The sequence below is a fragment of the Falco rusticolus genome, chromosome 13, assembly GCF_015220075.1.
Source record: "Falco rusticolus isolate bFalRus1 chromosome 13, bFalRus1.pri, whole genome shotgun sequence".
NCBI lineage: Eukaryota > Metazoa > Chordata > Aves > Falconiformes > Falconidae > Falco > Falco rusticolus.
Window position 1 is genome coordinate 27,816,260 of NC_051199.1, and position 19,178 is coordinate 27,835,437.

The window sequence follows — 19,178 nt, forward strand, 5'->3', positions numbered from 1 at the left end:
CAGTAGAAATTAAATTTTCTCCTAGATACAACCTTAAAAAATGTGCTGTCTTTTGCAAAAGTTTGTCTTTGAGTTATCTCCCCTGGAAGCAGGCTGTGGTTGTTTTTGCTTCAGTGGGGGAAGTCCGCAATGCAAGCGTGGCATCTGCTGCTCATGACCTATTACCGCGTGGTGTGGGGTTTGCACAGGCTCCTGCTAAGGGTTCTGTGCTGACTTGCCTCTGGGATCGTTACGCTTCCACCTGCCTGCTCCTTCAGCAGAAAAACTGTCAGCACCTCTAGCTCTTTCTAGAAAAGACTTTTCATGCTAAGGAGCTACAGCAGAGCACTTCAGGGAAAAGTGAAAACGAGTGCAAAAAACATTGACTTGCTTAATGGAGCCCAAAAGCCCCATGGTGCTTTACTTAGATCAGCCCTGTTCAATCTTACGTAGATTACTTTTTGTAGTAATGTCCCTTTTAAAATAATCCCCCTGTTCTGTGAAGCTCAGTTTTGTATATTTACTACTTGTGTGTGACAGTTTTTTATGGCTTTTTCACCTGGTGCAATATTCACAGCTGACCCCAGTTTAGTTTAGGTATTATTTGATAGGGCTGTTTCAATGTCCAGCAAGTAACAGTCGGACTCCAGACTCAGAGAAGCTCTGTGCAAAATGAAAACAAGTAGTTGTGTTTGCATACCAGATGAAAGATTATCATAAAATATCCCAACAGCAGTTCAGTGATCTACATTTTTGTTAATACTAGCTATTCCATTTTTATAAATCCCGGGATTAATGGAATTTTTCAATGTGCAACACAAATCTTTTGCAGCTTGACATAGTATTTTGTTTCTTATACTAGGGAGATATGTTTACTTGCTATGAAAAGCCATCTGCCCGAACTCATTTTGCCTAAATGTATGTTTAAAACAAAATATATTACTAAAACATTTCAGATCAATTTACGTTATTAGTTGAAGGATATTTTTAAAGATAACTTGATAATTACATGTTTTCTAATTACATAATCAAGCACAAAGTTCACAAATTATGAATGTGTTACCTGTTTGTAAATGTAAACTATTTATAATGCAAGTCTGTCTACTGTGTATACATATATGGAAGGGACAAAGGTAGCTAAAAGCCATCTCAAACTTATGTATTCTGCCTTTCTTCTTTTTTTTTTTTTTTCTTCTCCAAAGATCTAAATGATCTCTGAAATCAGAATGCCCTCTATATGATGTAGCTGCTTGGCAAGCCAGAATTTTCATTACTGAGCACAATGCCCATGCAGTACAACCTCCGCATTAGAAACTTTCAAAAGTGACAAAATTGGCTCCTTACATCAACTGGAAACTTGTATTGTGGAGACAAATTCCTCCTTGCCAAATGGTATCTCCTTTCTAGCACCTATATATTGCCAGACAGCTCAAATCCTATACAAATTATAACCACCTCAAGCTACTCTAACTTCGTGTTCAGGTGCCGGGAGCAAACAATTTAGAACCACTCCTTAATGAGAGGTTAGGGCAGCTCTCAGTATCTTCCCTGTCATTGCTTGAAGGATCAGAAGGTGAGCAGAACCCAATTCACATCTTTATATTTGCATTACTATTATTTTCCAATCTGAGAAATATGCAAAAATATAAAAAGATACAGAGCTACTGTAACATCACATGAAGTTTAAACATTACCATACCAAGAGTATTTGTATTATATGCATAATTTGTTATGTTGTAGGCACCTACATTTAGCCAAAATATACCCTTCTAAGAGAAACTCACTTAGAATCAAAATATCTGTTTGGTTTGTTTGTTTGTTTGTTTGCTTGGTTTTTTTTTTAAGACAGCCACAAGATCAAGAATTCAGAAGGGAATTGGTCTGTTCTTCAAAATTTGTCTTCCAAGTGCTGGCAGATTTGCAGTGCAGATCTGAAGTAAAATCAAACCAATACAAAAATAACATGGTAATTGTTCTTCTGAGAGCTAAACAGATTAAGCAAAATGCACTTGATTAATCCATGATTATGTCCTCACTGAAGTCACACTATGAATTTTTTTCAGATGATACTACATCAAAAATATAGATCAAAGACCACTGAAGGATAGTCTTCCTCCAAACATACATAATTTAGTAAGAGCATAGTATGTTCTTCTATTTCACATGAAAGTACATGGTAAGAAAACTATGCACACTGGAATGGTTTATTAGATCTGATGATGCGGCAATGTGATTTTAAGACAGGTGTGGATTTTAAGGAAATTCTCCAAGATGATTCTTCAGTTATTTTCAAATGGTTACTCATAAAATAACATGATTATTGCTCAGTCCCTTGTCTGTGTCAATCTTTTTCCAAGAATACAGAGGGAAGGTCAACAGAGAGATGACTTCATTAAGAGGTCATTGTTACTAGTTAGGGCACTGAGTCAGTTCTGGTTGCTAGAATGTGCTGGCTTTTCAAGTCCACCTTTCCCAAACCACATGTTATACAATCAGTCAGTGCTAAGCGTGGCAACAGTCGGAGGTAGTAAATATGGGATGAACATGTATACATTTGGGTTAGCAAAGACGCGGAAAAGGTAGCTATGAAAAGAGCAGTGATGGAGCAAAATAGTTTTTCTTTCCTTTCATAAACTTCTGGGCTGGGTCTTAGACACCATATATATTTTTTACCTTCATAGCCTGATTAGTTATAATCTCAAGCAGGTGCCTACATGGCCAAAAAGGCCAACAACATCCTGGCTTGTATCCGAAATAGTGTGGCCAGCAGGGCTAGGGCGGTGATCGTCCCTGTGCTTGGCCCTGGTGAGGTTGCACGTCAAATACTGTGTGCAGTTTTGGACCCCTCACTACAAGACAGACACTGAGGTGCTGAAGTGTGTCCAGAGAAGGGCAACAGAGCTGGGGAAGGGGCTAGGACACAAGCCCTGTGAGGGGCGGCTGGGGGAGCTAGGGGGGTACAGCCTGAAGAAAAGGGGCTCAGGGGGGAACTGGTCACTCTCTACAACTCTGAAGGAGGCTGTAGGCAGGAGGGTCAGTCTCTTCTCCCAGGTAACAAGTGACAGGACAAGAGGAAAGGCTTCAAGCTGCACCAGGGGAGGTTTAGGCTGGATGTTAGGAAATGTTTCTTCATCAAAAGGATGGTCAAGCATTGGAACAGGCTGCCCAGGGAGGTGGTGGAATCACCATCCCTGGAAGCGTTTAGAAAACGCATAGATGCAGTGACATGGTTCAGTGGTGGGCTGGGCTGTGCCGGGTTAATGGTTGGACTTGATGATCTTAAAGGTCTTTTCTACCCCAAAATGCTTCTATGATTCTATGAGCCAAGACATAGTCAGGAAAGTAACATGCCAGTCCCAATGTACTAGAGTCCAATTTCATTATTGATAACCATGTTCTGCTGAGACAGAGCCTCAATTGTGCTTGAAGAGATGGATTCACGAAGAAACCTCCTTGGGGCCACAGAATTCTAAACTTATTCTGCAAAACTGTTTCTCAGGGACACTAAAATTATTCCTCAAAGGAAGTGACACTACAACTAGTCAGCCAATTATTGATAGATCTGTAAAATACCTTTTAATTTTGAGACCAATGACTTATGCCATTAGGTAACTGTAAGTTTTCAATACTTCTTATTTTTAGGTGAAATTGTAAAGCAATTTGGCTTGTTACAATTCTGATATTTCCTCCAGTCAGTGGAATAATTCCTCAGGAGAGGAATTTTAAATGTACAACTAGATGAGCCAGTCAGAATAACAGATTCATAGGGCTGCATCCTGATTTTTCAAATCTTTTGAAACAGTTATTAGTTAAACTTTTGTTAGTTTTAGGTATCTCTTTCTGGATTTCATACTCTTACTATGTAAAAAACTGTGGTTCAGCAAAAAGTATTAGATGACAGTTGCCAGTGTAATACTATTTTCATCATATCAGCTATGTGATTACAATAGGTATGTTCATCTAGGGCAATTTCAAAGATGACAGAGAATAAAAAATACTAAGCATTTTGCATGTCCCTGTGATACATACAACACAATCTTTAATCACAGAAGGAAGCACTGTTAAAATATGCCTGAAAATGCAGTCAAAAGCAGGGAGTTTTACTTCAGTTAATTCAAACCATTCAGATGTAAATAGAGGGTTATAAAATAAACTCAACGTAACAAAAGCCATAGCAAATATAAGAAATTTCCAGTTTGGTAACACAAAATATTTTACTTGCTGATCATTTCCTTAAACATTAAGTGCAGAAGCTAAAAGCAATGAGAAACTACCTGACAATTCTATTCAACCAATTTAAAATTGAACATGCTGGTAGAATTTATTATTTCCCAGACTTCACAAATTTCTACTGTTTACATATGTGAATATTTTTCTTGTTTCTTTACTAAAGGCTTCCTTCTGAAATGATAGCATCAGTTGGAAATACATTACTTTTGAAAAAGTGAGGTACGGTTTTGGGAGGGTTGTACTTCTATAATATTCTGTTTTCTTAAGGCAGCTGTGCTGTGATACCAATGAAAATGATTGTTAGTTAAAGAGATGTTCTTTTTTTCTTTTTCTCTATGTAGCTTCTAAAACATTGTCAAATGGACAAAGTGTACTACTTTTTAAAATGTAAATAGCCATGACAAGAAAAGGTCTTTTTTGTATATCCAGACTGCAGTGTGAAAGCGTTGCTGCACCCACAGTGGCTTTGAACAAAACAGTTTACATACTGATAGACAAGTAGCTATCCTATATGAAATACCATCAGGACTAATTAAACCTGACTGATTTACCCTACTCATATTGCTGTGACATCACTACAACATTTAGGCAACAGATGTGGCTGTGGTGACTCAGAGTCCTGTCATTTCAATCTTGATGAGAACTCTATCTAGAACAAAGCCTCATCCTCTGAGAAATCTCCCCGAGATAAAACACACATTAGCTTGTAGTCTGAAAGATCATAATCTTTGTGTTTTCACAAAGAACTAAAGCAAGTTCTCTTTTCTGATATTGGTAAGTCTCCGAGTGACTTAGTTTACAGACTTGGGAGACTGCACCTCCTATCACAGCTTTGACTTTTCTCAACAAGTATTATGGAAAATCATAAGGCCGCTGACGAAACAACGGCTCTATCAACACGCAGGACTTAACAGAGAGGAATCCTCACAACCGCTGACTTGATTTTCCAATCATTAAGAGTAAGTATAAACTACATGCAGGATGAGGGCTATATATTCCAGTGAGTGCTTCTAGTTATGAACAGAGGTACTATTCTCTGGATCAAATTACAAAAGTAGGAAAAAATTGGCATCCCCTCTGCTCTGCAAGTGTATCTATTTCTTTCAATACCCTTAACTCATTTCAATAAAAAATATCCAGGTTAGCTTAAATAGTTTGGATAGTAGCTTTTTTCCCCCTAATATTCTGGAAGACTGGAAGGAACAGATACTACTCCGAGTGTATTTTCCTCACAAGTTAAAGCTGCTTCCCAATTGTCAAAGGCATTCTGAAGTGAGCTTTGAGAAATAAAAACCCACTGGATGTTTTGTAAATAAACCACTTTGTTTTCCTGGCGACTGTTAATCTCTCTGCCCTTCCAGAAACTTTCTGTAGTCTAATTACCTGCATCACAGAAAAGCTATAGAAGTGGAACATTTATTTTGTATTTCTGAAGAGTCAGTGTCAAGAGGCAAGTTTTATCAGATGCGAGTTCCCAATGAATAATTTTTTATAGTTTGGATTTACCTGAATAAAGACAGGGATGTACTCTGATAGCCACAGTATTTGATGTAAACACAGTCTTGGTCTATGCTCAAACAAAACACATCTATGGAGTTTTCGTAGCATCGTTCCCTTTGCTGGTATGATCAATGCAAATTCAGGAATGACTTTTTGCAGCTCACCACAGTTTGTGTAACACGTAAATAATGTTGCTTATTAGAAAGCACCCTGGAAGGAAGCTTTAAGTCCCAGAAGGGAGTTTACAAAATATATGTCACAATGTCACACTGATGACTATATTCAAATGTGAGAAGCCTATCTGGTGAAAGCTCATAATTAGTTTGGAAACAGCATCCACCTACATCACCTGACAATGAGTTACAGCAGTTTCTACTGGCTGAAATCCACTGCCACTAAACCTGACTGTCATCATCAAACTGGTAAGAGACCGGCATGTAAAAAATTCTGAGACAGCAGAATCCAGAAGATGACTGCAACCTCTTTTGGACCCAAATAAACCAATCTGGCCTCTTTTCATCATGCTAGGAAACTAGAAAGATCCACGGAATCTCATCTCACTGAAAAATAATTTTGCTGTCATTTCTGATCATCCTTATCAGAAATATTTCCATCAAGTCTTGCTTGTGAACGTGGTCCACAGTTGCTGTGCAGCGTAAATGAGAATGTTGCCCAATACAGTGGAATCCTGCATACAGATGATATTAATTCCTGAGGAAAGTTTACCCATGTTTCCACAGGGCCTGCCAGAATACCTGCTGCTGTATCCTGCGCTCTACTATTTTCTTTCCAAAACCAGTTGTGCTTAGGGCCAGTCTACTAAGTGTTTGAGATTAAAATCTGGACCGTGCCAAACGTGACAGCTGCAGCGGTTCCTTTTATTCAAGTCTTTCACTTTTTCGAAACTTCAAAGGCATGCCAACGCTGACTCTCTCCCCTCAGGTGGCTCGGAGGCCCCCACGTCCTTCCCACGCCGCCCGAAGCAGCCGGGCACCCTCTTCCTGCCGTCCTGCGGCCGCAAGTAGAACAGTTTTATTTAAAAAATAAACCCCAACAAAAACCAAAAAACAAACCCAAACATTCTATTTCTTTAAAGTGGCAATAAAGCGGCGGGGGAGGAAGCGATGTCTCCGTTCCCCTGAGGGGAGCGAACGCAAAGCCCGAGTGAGGCAAAGGATAAGCTTTCCGCTAAGAAAACAGCGGGTACAAGGGGGCGCAGGCCCCGAGGAGAGCGGGGAGGGCACTACCGCCCGCCGTTCCTCCTCCCGGCGCGGCCAAACCCGCCACCCAAAATGGCGGCGGCGGCTGATGGGACCGGCCGAAACGCCTCGAAGGGCCCGCGCACCGTCACCGCGCGCGTCACGTCCCCCGCGCAGCACCCTCCCTCTGCCTCCCCTTCTCCTATTGGTCGCCGGCTTCGGACGCCGCAGCCAATCGGCGGGCGCGGCCGGCTGGCCCAGAGCGAGGCTGCCCCTCTTTCCCCCCTCCCCTCCCCCGCTCGCGCCGTTCCTCGCTCCCGGCACGTTCGGCCGCCGGGGGCAGCGGGCAGCGCCGCCCCAGGAGCGGCAGCGGCGTCTCCTCGCCTCGGCCTCACGGCTCGGCGGCGCGGCTTGACGGGTGCTGAAGCGTAAGCGGGCTCGGCGGCCGCGGAGGCGCCGGGAAGGGGGACCCCGGCGGGCTCGGGTAGGGGGTGCGGGCCCGGGAGGAGGCACAGGAGCCGCGCTCCCTCCCACCTTCCCCTCCCCGCCCGCCATGGCCGACAACGAGAAACTGGACAACCAGCGGCTGAAGAACTTCAAGAACAAAGGCCGCGACCTGGAGGTAACCGCCGCGGCGCCTCGCGGGAGGGGCCGGCCGGCCATGGCGGCGGGAGGGGGCCGCCGCCGTGTGGCGTCTTTCCTAATCCGCCGGCGAGGGGCCCGCGGCGGGGCCGCGGCCTGCGCTGCCCGCCCCGTCGAGAGGCGGGAGCGCCGCTCCCCGCCGCCCAGGGAGGGAAGGGGAGGAAGAAGAAGAAGGGGAGGCCGCGCTGTGGGGCCGGGCGCGGCCGGGCCGTTGGGCGCCGCGCGGAGACGAGAGCGACGCGGCTGAGGGGGCGACGGCTTCCGCCGCCTGCCCGGCCCCGGTGGGGCGGCCCGGGGCCTTAGCGGGGGGTGGCTTCCGCCGCCTGGCCGGCCCCGGTGGGGCGACCCCCGGGGTGGGTAGAGCTCCTGCCGCCTGCCCGGCCCCGGGACGTAGGGGGCCCTCCCTCCGCCTGGCCGGCCCCGGTGGGGCAGCCCGGGGGGCCTCAGTCGGGGTGGCTGACAGGAGCGGCCGGTGCCGCCTCCCCCGCGGTGCCGACTTGGCGTTTCGGGGCAGCTCCGGCGTGGTTCGGCCCAGCCACTCGCTTGGTAGAGGTGTTGCTTCGGTGTTTTGCTGTCTGCGACAGCAGTCGCATCTTCGTGTGGCTCTACCTCAATTTCTTGCTGGCACTTAATTATCGCTCTTTGCGCTGAGTAGCCCCTAAAAGCCTGAGTCAGGGATTAGGGCCCAGCTGGGTGTTCTGCTCTGTGCCTCTGGAAGATACTGAAGTGAATAAATGAATTATTGCCAACACTTTATACTGAAGATTATTAATAAAAATACAACCCCACCTTTTTTTTTTTTTTAAACGGGGAAAATGCTGCTGTTTTACTGTTCAGTTAGTTGAGTGTGGGAACAGTTGTGGCTTGTAGTAGGGAGCCTCTAAACTTTTTGGTGGCTGGATTGCTGCATACATTATCTGAGATGTGAAGATGCTTCCTCAACACAGTAGAAGAAATAATTAATTTAAGATTATCTCAGTAAATATTCAGATTTTAAAATTGGGTCTCAATCCTCATCCATAAGCACTTAGCTAACAGTGCTGATTGGGGAAGCCTGTGTATCATAATTTTGTCAGAATAAGGCTCTGATGAAGAAATGGGCATTGGTATTCTTGTTTCTGTTTTTCACTAGCCTCAATATGTGTCCCTATGGTTAGCATAATATTTTAATCTTTCATATGAAGGCAATTGTACACTATTTCTTTTTTGAAAGTAAGAGATGAGTTTATGTTGCTGTCATTCATTAAAACATCTGCCAAGTTTCCCATTTGGGTAATTCAGGAGTCAGTAACACCTCGATTTTTAGCTTGTCCAAGTATATTGACAGAACAATTCTGTTGTTCAGTTACGTGCAAAGTTTGGTGATGCCAAAACCACTGGAAGTGAGAATAATTACTGCAGTGATTGCTCTGTTTACTAATAAGGTTGTTAGCTGTGTTAGCGACTACTTGCTTTAGATATTAATTTGATTTTTCTATAAATTGTTTTGTTACCATTGAATAGACAACTACAAGAAAGGCATCTTTAGTTAGATGCACAGTAAAGTGTATGCTATCATAGTAAAAAATGAAATTAATGGGAAGATACAAGTTGGAGTTCATCTGTGGTTTATCTCCTTTTGCCTGCATACCAAGTTTTAAGGTAAGTTAGCTAAAGTAGGGAAGGTTCATGGTGAGCACATGCAAGTAAAGAGGATAGGTGTGTGTATGGGGAAGCAGGTAATCTGCTGATGCACTTGAACGGCCTGCTACACAGTGAAAAAGCCACTGTTGGGCCACATTAAATTTTAGATATTGACATCTATCCAACAAATCCTGGAACATATGCTTGGTACCTAAAATAACTACCGTGGATAGCTATTTTTCATACAATAGCTGAGGCTTATGGCTATCATTCTTGCTTATTAACTGCTTACACATCACATTTTTCATTAGTGTGAGAAATGTTGGTAATGTCCAGTTATAGCCAAGTATCCTATGGTAGCAACAGTTGCTAATGAGTGTTTAGTTAGTTCATAACACCTGTGTTCCTGTGCTACTTTTGGCAGAAAGATGTCTGTTAACTTCACATAGGAAGCCAACATTTGATCTTTATTTCTTTGCCCTTTATCTCTGCTGAAATTGTGCATTTAGCCATTGGTTTCTTTTACAGAACCATGATCTTTCTTTTTCCTTTTCCATGACAGTTTACCACCATTCACCATCAGCAGATAAATAATAAATCACTAGTTTTGGTGGATCCCAACTTAATAGATACTTCTAGATGCTATGGTGGGTTGCCATGTTGCAAATTACGAACTTTTTAAAAATGGTACATACATGATTCCATGTTGTTCAGAACATTGACAGTTATATTGCTGACAGGTGATGTCACATGGTACTTACCTTCCAGGCCTTACATCTTCACAGAAAGTTACTGTATATCTTGCAAAAGACAGGGGACTTCCTGCATTTTGTCTCCTGAAGTTCTAAGCATATCTTTTTAGCTTTTTGGATACTTACTGAGTTAATTTTCCAGTCCATATCAATGTGCTTCTAAAAATACAAATTCTGGCATAGGGGTTGGGGAGAAAAAAAAACCCCCAACACATGCACACCTGTTTTACATAAGGTGTTTAGCAAAATTCCTTCATATGCTTAAGTATTAGGTAAACATGCATGCATGGACATGTTATGTTGTAAACAATTGCTGCCATGTGTTAGAAGATGACAGATTGGTGGCGACGCTGGGAATAGAGAGATTTGTTGTGACCAGAAGTATAAAATGCCTGCTTGTCTTTTTTTCTTATTTATAGTACTGCTCGAAGAAATATTCTGTGTAATGAACTTTTTAATATCAGAAGAGTTTGTGCTGTGAGAGCAATAATTAGTGGCTAATACACAGGCAGTATCTCTGTGTAGTGTTTTAAGATTTCTAGTCTTGTATGTACAGTATTCTGTTAAGGTTTTCCAAGATTTAAAGAGTTGTTAGAGCTGTGAGGAAAAAATCTGTATTCTTGCAGCACAAAAAGGAGCTAGCCTTACAGAACTGCAGAAGTGGTCACACTTTTTTTAACATCCAGAACCAGAATCTTACTCAAACAAATGCCCATTGGGACTCTTAGACAAAATTATGCAAATACCTACTAGGAAAGCTAGTTGAGGTAACTTTTTTCCTTCTGTGTCTTCAATGAGGAACAGGTTTTACTTGGGCTTTTTTTTTTTTTTCTTGAATAAGAAAGGATGAGCTGTTTTTTTTCTGTTGTGGATATGGCTGTGGTGATGACCAATTTTCTTTCCAATGTTTGTTTTTAATTGTAGTACCACAGACCTTGGAATCAAATACTAGATCTTTACTATACAAAGGCCAGGATAAATGCAAATGGTTCACTGTTTGCAACATACATAGTTTTATGTACATTTTGGTTTTGAGTAATTGCTGCTTAGTACTGCATGTTAGGGGTCTCAAGTATGACCTTACTTCTGGGAATATTTGGGGTGGTGTTTTTGTTTGCTTCATTTTGTTTTATCGTGTTATTCAACACTTCATTTTCTATTGCTGATTATTGTCTGCAACAGCACACAAATTTGACATTAGGTTTTTTGAAATAAAATTAAAATTTTCATGCATATTGTTTCTCTAGAAATACTGAAAGAAACTGATGAGTTTCTGCTGGCCTTTTCTTTCCTGACTTGCTTGTGTTGCTGGGTGAGAGATGAAGAATTGCTTTAGTAGTGCCAGCACAGGAGAAGTGTCAAATAGATCTTTCTGCTCTGTAACTGAGAGACTCGTGATGTGAAATGACGATAATATTGTGATGCAGAGTACTTCAAAACTAATTTTGGAGCACCCACTGAATCTAGATGTTTTAAGATCACCAATGTCAAGATTTTGAAGAGTTGGCAGTGGTGTTTACTGGCCTTGTAATGACAACAGTGTATCTGAGAGCACCAAGGAAGCTTCAGGGGATTGAAGGAAAGGTAGTATTATGAGAGATACTGGATATCACAGGTGGGTAGAATCTTTTCAACCTTTTTCTGTATCCCACACAAAATAGTTTGGTTGGGATTGAAACATGGAGGAACTCAAGGAATTTCACTCATGGAGTTAGTTAAAAATAGGTTCCTTTAAGATGACTTGTCATTCTGTGGTGAAGCTCATACATTTTGTCATTTAAAAATCTTACTCAGATATTTGTTTGTATAAGGCATTTTATTTGGCATGTACAGCTTCTCCAGGAAGAACTAGAATGACAGCATGTGCAGTGACATACTGATTTTTATTTACTTGCTTGTAACTGAGAGTCCCATTATAATTCTGAAGGTGGAATAGTTGCTGAGATGTGTTTTCTGGTGGTATCTTGTAGAAGTTGTGTTGGGTTTAAAATCCCATAGCATTTTTATCGGTGATCTTCAGAGTAGACTTTATTGCTCCAGTTAGCAAATGAGCTAGGATTAATATAGGAGGGAAATAATGGATAGCGGAGGGCCTGAATCACTTGATTAAACTGAATGTGAAGAGTATGGCTTTTCACCAAGTACAAATACAAAGGTGCATGTGTCTCTGAAGGGTTTTTTCCTTGTGTTTTTCAGTGCCTTTTAGGCCTATGAAGGACAAGTTTCTTAGTCGTTGCTGTGTTCACTGCACTGGATGTTCTGGGCTGTAGACTAGTCTTCTCCAGCTGTGGTCTGCAGACTGAGTGCTTTCTGAGTAGCTAGGCTAGTAAGCAAGCAGTTTATGCACAGGGCCTTAGTAAGTGGTATTTTAAAAATAAAATAATTGAAAATCCCATCCAGTTCACAAAAGGTTTTGGAGGTAAATGGTAGTTGGTTTCCACACATATGCCCCCCACCTGCTTTGTGTGGGTTTTTTAGTTTGTATTTTGAATCATAGACAGGCTAGTGCTAGTGTGGAGTAGCAACTTTCTAGGAAGGAAAGATGGCTCAAGTAGCTCTGCTTTGAAGTAACTTGTTGCCTTTACAGTTTCACAATCGAAGCAACTTGCCTTTGGAAACAGCTCACTAGAATGAGAAGACTAGGTGAAGTTCTACCATTATTTGTATGCTGTCAGACCTTCCTGTTGTAGGTGTGTAAACAGAGCTACTGTTTAAAACCCGCCCCACAAAACAGTAAAGATGGGCTAGGTGTGTGATAGTCTTGAGTTTCTGAGAAGCAGTGATTCAGAGAAAAAAGTGGAAGAGGGATCAGGATATGTTAGCTGAACACGAGCTCCAGGTGTATGCTAGTGTACTTGGAAAGGGCTAAGTGTGGAGCATAGAACACCTAAGTGTGGAGCATAGAACACTTGTTCTGTTCCTGGCATTGTGAAAAACACTAGAAATTATCAGGACCCTGCAGGTATCAGTTAATGCACAAGATTTTAATGATAAGCTGAAGGGCTCAGTAATGACTAATGGTCAGAAAATAGCCCTTACGATAAAACATAAGCTAAATATAATTGAAAAAAGGAGGATGGAGAGGGGTAGCAATCATAGGCTGACAGAAATAGATTTGATCATTTGATTCTTTGATGTAGCAAATGAAGAACAGGATCCAGTGACTGAAAGAGCCACATGAATTCATACTGAAGTGATGCATGATTTTATATTGGAACACTTTCCAAGGACCATTTTGAATTCTGTTTCTAGAAACTTTTAAGTTGGGAGTGGTTTCGTACTCACAGTTGAGAAGTGATTCAGAGAATTCTTAACAATCAAGCCAAATCTTAAACAGAACAGAAAGGAGAATCTAGCTTTATAATGCCACTTGCCAAGAAAGTGCTATACCTGAGTTTCTGCCTTTTGAGCTGTTTTCCAAAAGGTGACACAAGTTGGTCTTGAGTCTGTTTGTCATTTTAGTTTCCCCAAACTAAATATCCAATTTCTAGGCTGAGGTGATGGGGCTGTGAAACTAGACAGAGCTAACTTCAGTTCTTATTTCTGGGAGAGCAGTGGCAGGTTGACCAGTGAACCAACTACTGTTTACACAGAAAATTATTTTAGTGGAGCCCCATTTTGGTAAATTGTTCTTAAGAGTGACTTGATTGGTTGCTTGTCTTTCATGTGAAGGCTTCTGAGAGTCCAAGGTATGCTGGTCCTTTTCAGAAATAGGCAGGAATTTAAACCAAGGGCCTGTCAGCTTATGTCTGGAGGGAGAACATTCTTCTAGCAGATTGTTGATGAAGTTTCAGGATTATTTTTTAAAGTCTGATCAACTGCAAATATGATTTTTCAAGTAAAGAAACTTCTAAATGACACACCTGAGGTTTTTTTTTCTCTGAGTACTTGTTTCAGCCCTGCTCACTTCTCCCCATATCTGTCACATACATATGCATATATGCTTGTCCTGAAGATGTGTTACCATCTGAGTTAGAATAACTTTCCTTTTTGGATCACAGTAATTTTAACTATTACTTTTTAATATCCTTTCCATCTTACGTGCCTTTATAGTTTGTGTTCTAGCAATTCAGTCTTCTACTCCTTGAAAACATATGTTGGGTCTTGCTGTTGGTTAGCAACAGCTTTTCTGTGACAAGCAATGTCATTATTGAAGTCTGGTGAGAGGAATCCTTGCAGTACAGCTTTTTGATAGGTAGGCTTGTTTTGTTAGGTTGCAGTAACAGTTGTGGATTGGGAAGGCATTAATGAAGTCTTGTGAGATCATCAGGGGCTTGGTACAATTCTGCAGCCTTCTTTCCAGAGTTTTTCCTCAATTTATTTTCTTCTTGAATAGGCCAATTAGTAGACTTCCAAGAAGCTACACTGAGCACTCCATTACTACAGGCTCTTGCTCTCAGTCTCTGAAGTCAGTTGTAAAGTTGCAGCTTCTTTCTGAAGCCTCTGAATGGTGGGTGGTATCCAGAGGTGTATCAGCTTCTCTGGGAGGGCAATAGCACTTTGAGCACATATAAATGACTATTGAGTGCCTCTTGCCTTCACCTCTGTCTTTGGAGTTGCTGTTCATCCTTCAGGTGGGGCACACTTCTTTGCTGCTGAACCCTAGGCAATGCTTTCTGGGCTCAAGTTGTGTAATGCTGACCCGCAGTCGCTGGAGTCCTGCGATGTATGCAGCTGCGCGGGGGATTTGGCGCCGCAGCATTGAAGTGATACGCGCTTCAGAGAGCTGAAGCACAGACTGACGGGTGATGCCACCAGTAGTCTGTAATCAAACATTAACAAATGCATGTGTAGGAAGATAGCTGCTGGAGAAACTTCTCTCCATTTTGTGTCAATATAGAAGCTTGAGTTGGAGCTATTGCACAGTATTACAACTTCTTTTATGTATTTATAAGACAGGTATTATATTGATTCAGAGAACATGTATTGGACTAGAAAAGTGTCTATTTTTTCCTCTTTAGAGATTACACCTTTGTGATTCTCACAGTTGCTTGAAGAGCTCTAAGAAATATTCGAAAAGCTTATCTGGCTTTGGGGAGAGTAAGTCCATAGCACTGGAATAAAACTTAACTGCATACTGGTAGTGCTCAGTGTTAGCTGTTGACCTCATGTAGTAGACATGACTTTTTACAGGTTTAAAGCTGCAAAAGCCATGAATCTAAGCTGAATTACTCAGCTATTAATTCTAATTTTGATTGACCAATTGAGTTAACATTCTTTAAAGATGCACATGTTTTCCTGGAAACTTGTTTTGGTGTGTTTAGTGTGGGACAGTCTGTACTTGCTGCTTATGGCTCTTATCTAGTCATTCCAGGTGCTGCAGCTGCATTAGGTAGGTATGCTTGTATATTTTGCCTTTTTTTTTTTAGTGGGAAGCTATTGTTGCATTGGGCAGGTTGTTTTTTAACTGTTATTTTGGTCATCAAGCAATGAAAAGTTCTACCTCCAAAGCAGTGGGGAACTGTCCCTTCTTTTTCATTTGCATGCTTTCCAGCCCTTTTCTTTTCCTTGTAAGTTCTTCTTTTGAAAAGGCAAACTGTCTTGCTCAGAGCTAGAAATGCGATTCTGATGAAATGCACATTTTCAATAAAAATAATTGTGCTCCTGAAAGTAAAGCTTTTAATCCTTACCTTCAGAACTGCTTGCTTATTGCTGAGATCTCTTAGCTATTGCTTTTTCTTGTATTCAGTGTTAATGTGGTCCCTTATGCTCTTGGATTTCAGACTTTTTTTGGGCTTGTGAACAGTTAAGTCACAATAAAAATGCAATTGTTTTTACGGTGAATGAGAATAGTGAAGTTAAAGTTCAAAGTGTAGAATAAAATCAATATAGACTGATTTTCTATTTCCACTTTGCACTTACACAAGCAGTAGTAAACCAATTTATGTATGTTTACAATTGATTTTTTCCTCCTGAATATTCTTAATAGGAACTGTAGGGAAAATGACAAAAAAACCCACCTGCTTTTACTGTGCCAAGGGTTTTATGTTGTTTTCATTTATAAGTAATATTTTTGTAACTCAGCTTTGCCTTACTAGGTCTCTTAATTTGAACTTGTTTATAAAGCTGTTGCACAAGGCTAGTACTGCTTCATACAATAATAGAAACATGTGCATATCAGAAACATGTGAAACCTGTAAATTTACTTTGTGGCTGTTTTGTCCCAGATATCTTTGTGGAGGTTTGGGGGAGCAAGAGCTCCTGTAGAACTTTGCCACCTTTTGTGTCTGGAAGGGTCCACTTGGGGTGCTGCACATGCATGAGAAGCCTGGTAGGCATCCTTCCAGAAACGGCCTGGTGTTGTCCACATCTGTTTATTCTGAAGAATTACATTATTGAAATTCTTTTTTCTTTAGCAGTTGTACTTTGTTTAGGTGAAGGACTACCTGCACAGCCTGAACTTAAACTTCTGTTTTTCAGTGTATCTGTATGGTGACAGTTACCTGTTAGCAATGAATTGTGCTCCTTGCTGGTTTCTGGCTGGTCAGTGGGCCTGCTATGTAGTCCAGGCCCTGGGAATCACCCAGTTCCCCACTACTCTGAGGAAGTAAGATGTTCTTAGTTAGGCGTGTAGCTAGGCAGTTCTGCTTGACTTTGACTTTACAGTTTTCAAGTGTACCAGTATGCCTTTCTGTAAAAGTGGCAGCTTTGACTCATGCCGTATCCCTGTCTGTATGTTAAAAAAAGCCTTAAATCAAGAAAAGGCTATAAATGTTGGGCAACCTTTGTGTGCTTTCTGTTAGTTTGTCATGGTGTTTTTGATGGCAGTGGTTTTTGCACAACTTCTTTCAGCATTGCCCTTTGTTAAAAGACAGTTGTTTATTCCTGATTGTGAACTCTTTTTTTTTTTTTTTCGACATGAAGACATAGGGGACTCTGTTTTACTCTGAAATAATACAGGCAGGTGTAATAGTTACCTCCATTTCTTGTTGGATATCTACTTCTGTAATGAAAATTAAATCCTGCTTGTATAAGTCCTGTTTCAAGCGCATGAAAAATAGTTGTGCAAGAACTTTCTGAATTACTTGGTATAGATTCAGAACATAATGTGCTTTGATCTTGATCCTTTTCAGACTATGAGAAGACAAAGGAATGAAGTTGTTGTGGAGTTGAGAAAGGTGAGATGACCTAGCATTATTCTTACAGATGGTATTTGGCTATGTTTATATTTCATAAAATTTTCGGAGTTTTTGTTAAAGGCTTAAAAAAACCCCATCCCTATTATGTGTTCTTTCCATAGTCCAGTAAGATCATAATTATTAAACTATCTATTTGTCTTTACAGATTCTGTGAAGGTAATTTAGCTTGGAAGGAAGTTCTAAAGTTACCATACCTTGTACTAGAAGTTCCTTATTATTTTTCCTAAAACCCAATTTTATCTGTAACCTACTGAAGGGAAGAATTCTTGCTCCTCCAGCTAGGTTTTCAATTCTAAAAACTTAGTAAAAAAAACCCCTTGGTTTTTACTTTGAAAATGACTTCCTGCTAATCTGTAGACAGAAAGCTATTTTTTTCCCCAAAACAGTAGTTCAACACAGAAATAAGAGTGGAAGAGTATGTGTGTGAAGCTGGCACTGTTTAAAATTGTTGGAAAACTAGCTCTTGAGACAAGTAATCATAACTTGAATAATTTTACTTATGAGATGAACAGAAAACTAGCCTTATGTTATAAATAATGATGGATAGGTTGTAATGTCAGTGTTGATGGATGTGTGCACGTGAAACTCCCAGCAAAAGTAGTTACTACTGTAGATGAAGTTGGGTGGAGGATTTTTCTAGGAAGAAGTGATTTTCAAAATGTGCTTCTCTATGTAGTCCTTTCCAACTAGTTGTGTGTTGGAAATTTTAACAGTATCAATGAAAGCATGTTTATGATGTGTGTCTAAAACAGAAGCTTCTATACCCTTCCTAACACCCTCCAAACCTCCAAAATCAAAGTTTTAAAGGTATTAAATAATTTTTCTTTTTAAGAACAAAAGAGATGAACATCTTCTAAAGAGGAGAAATGTTCCCCATGAAGATATCTGTGAAGATTCCGATATAGATGGTGACTTTAGAGTGGTAAGGATTAATTAACTGTCAAGCATGTCTTCTTTTTATGTATTTAAAATACATTTCTAATTTCTAACTGCCTTTGTCTCTGTTTTCTAGCAAAACACTTCTTTGGAGGCAATAGTACAGGTAAAAAAATTGAATTGTTTGAACATTCTTAATGTCATGGTGACAGACATGTGAAAAGTCTAAATTCTCTTTATTTTAGAATGCTTCAAGTGACAACCAGGGTATACAGTTAAGTGCTGTGCAGGCTGCAAGGTAAGAACACTTTTCTCAAATACACTATTTTTATTCTTATTTTATCATGCTCTTAAATTCAGAAAATGTGTTCTAGCTTAACTAGAAAAAGTATGTCATTTACTGATTTCAGAAAGGTAAATTGATAGATAAAACTTCACCAAAAAAACCAACAACCCACCTAGTCTTTGAAATAGTCAGGTTTTTCATTATGTATAAAGACTAGGATTTATTAGTGTGATACTTGATGCTTCTCACAAGTAGAGTAAAATGTACGATTAGGAGGACTATGAAGTCTTTAAGGATGGAAAGAACCAGCATAATCCTTTTTGCAGTTTTGTCATGGATTAGGCCACTAAAACCACTTTTCACTTCAAGAAGAATTCCATGTAGTTGAATATATTCAAGAAGTGATCTTAAAAATACTCTTAGAAACTTTGCTTGCATAAATTCAGTGTTTAACTGTCATTTTGTGAGCTACTGGGTGGGTTTTTTTGTTGTTGTAGCAGAAAGGTACAACTTTGTTTACCCTCTGTGGTCAAGGGGGTGGATTCAAGTGAAAGGGGAAACTTTCAGATCATAGGGAAGTCAGGTGAATTGGAAGTCACTTGACTTTTGGAAGTTAATGTGTTCAGAACTGATAGGGGCAAAGTCAGTTTCCATGCCCATTGCCACTGGGCAGTTTGCCTTCATTAAAAAGTTCCCTCAACTCAAGGTAGCATCATGTAGACCATGCTGCTTACTACAGCTGTTCTAAACCAGGTTAGACAAAAGTACACTGAATTAAGCCTGATGTAAAATGAAATGGGCATGTCCATGTGGATTTCACTATTGTAACCGTCAATTTAAAATTGAAAACTAATTTAAAATCAAGGCAATGTAGTTTACATTTCTGAAAAGGCACTAAGGTACATTTTAGAGAGGAAAACAAATGTTTTTGTCTTGAGTCTGTACCATGCTT

At 40.5% G+C, this 19,178-nt stretch overlaps 1 protein-coding gene across 2 annotated transcripts in view; it reads left to right on the forward strand.

Annotated features, from left to right (window-relative positions):
* Positions 1–7,193: 7,193 nt before the first annotated feature.
* KPNA4 (karyopherin subunit alpha 4) overlaps positions 7,194–19,178 on the forward strand; it is a 28,864-nt gene continuing 16,879 nt past the window's right edge. The window contains exons 1-5 of one of the 2 annotated variants that reach the window (XM_037407646.1): positions 7,194–7,530; positions 16,999–17,043; positions 17,897–17,986; positions 18,077–18,106; positions 18,186–18,238. In XM_037407646.1, the coding sequence (XP_037263543.1) occupies positions 7,462–7,530; positions 16,999–17,043; positions 17,897–17,986; positions 18,077–18,106; positions 18,186–18,238 (287 nt within the window). In that variant the 5' untranslated portion in view covers positions 7,194–7,461. The remainder of the gene's footprint in view (positions 7,531–16,998; positions 17,044–17,896; positions 17,987–18,076; positions 18,107–18,185; positions 18,239–19,178) is intronic. The other variant, XM_037407645.1, reaches the window with a different exon arrangement.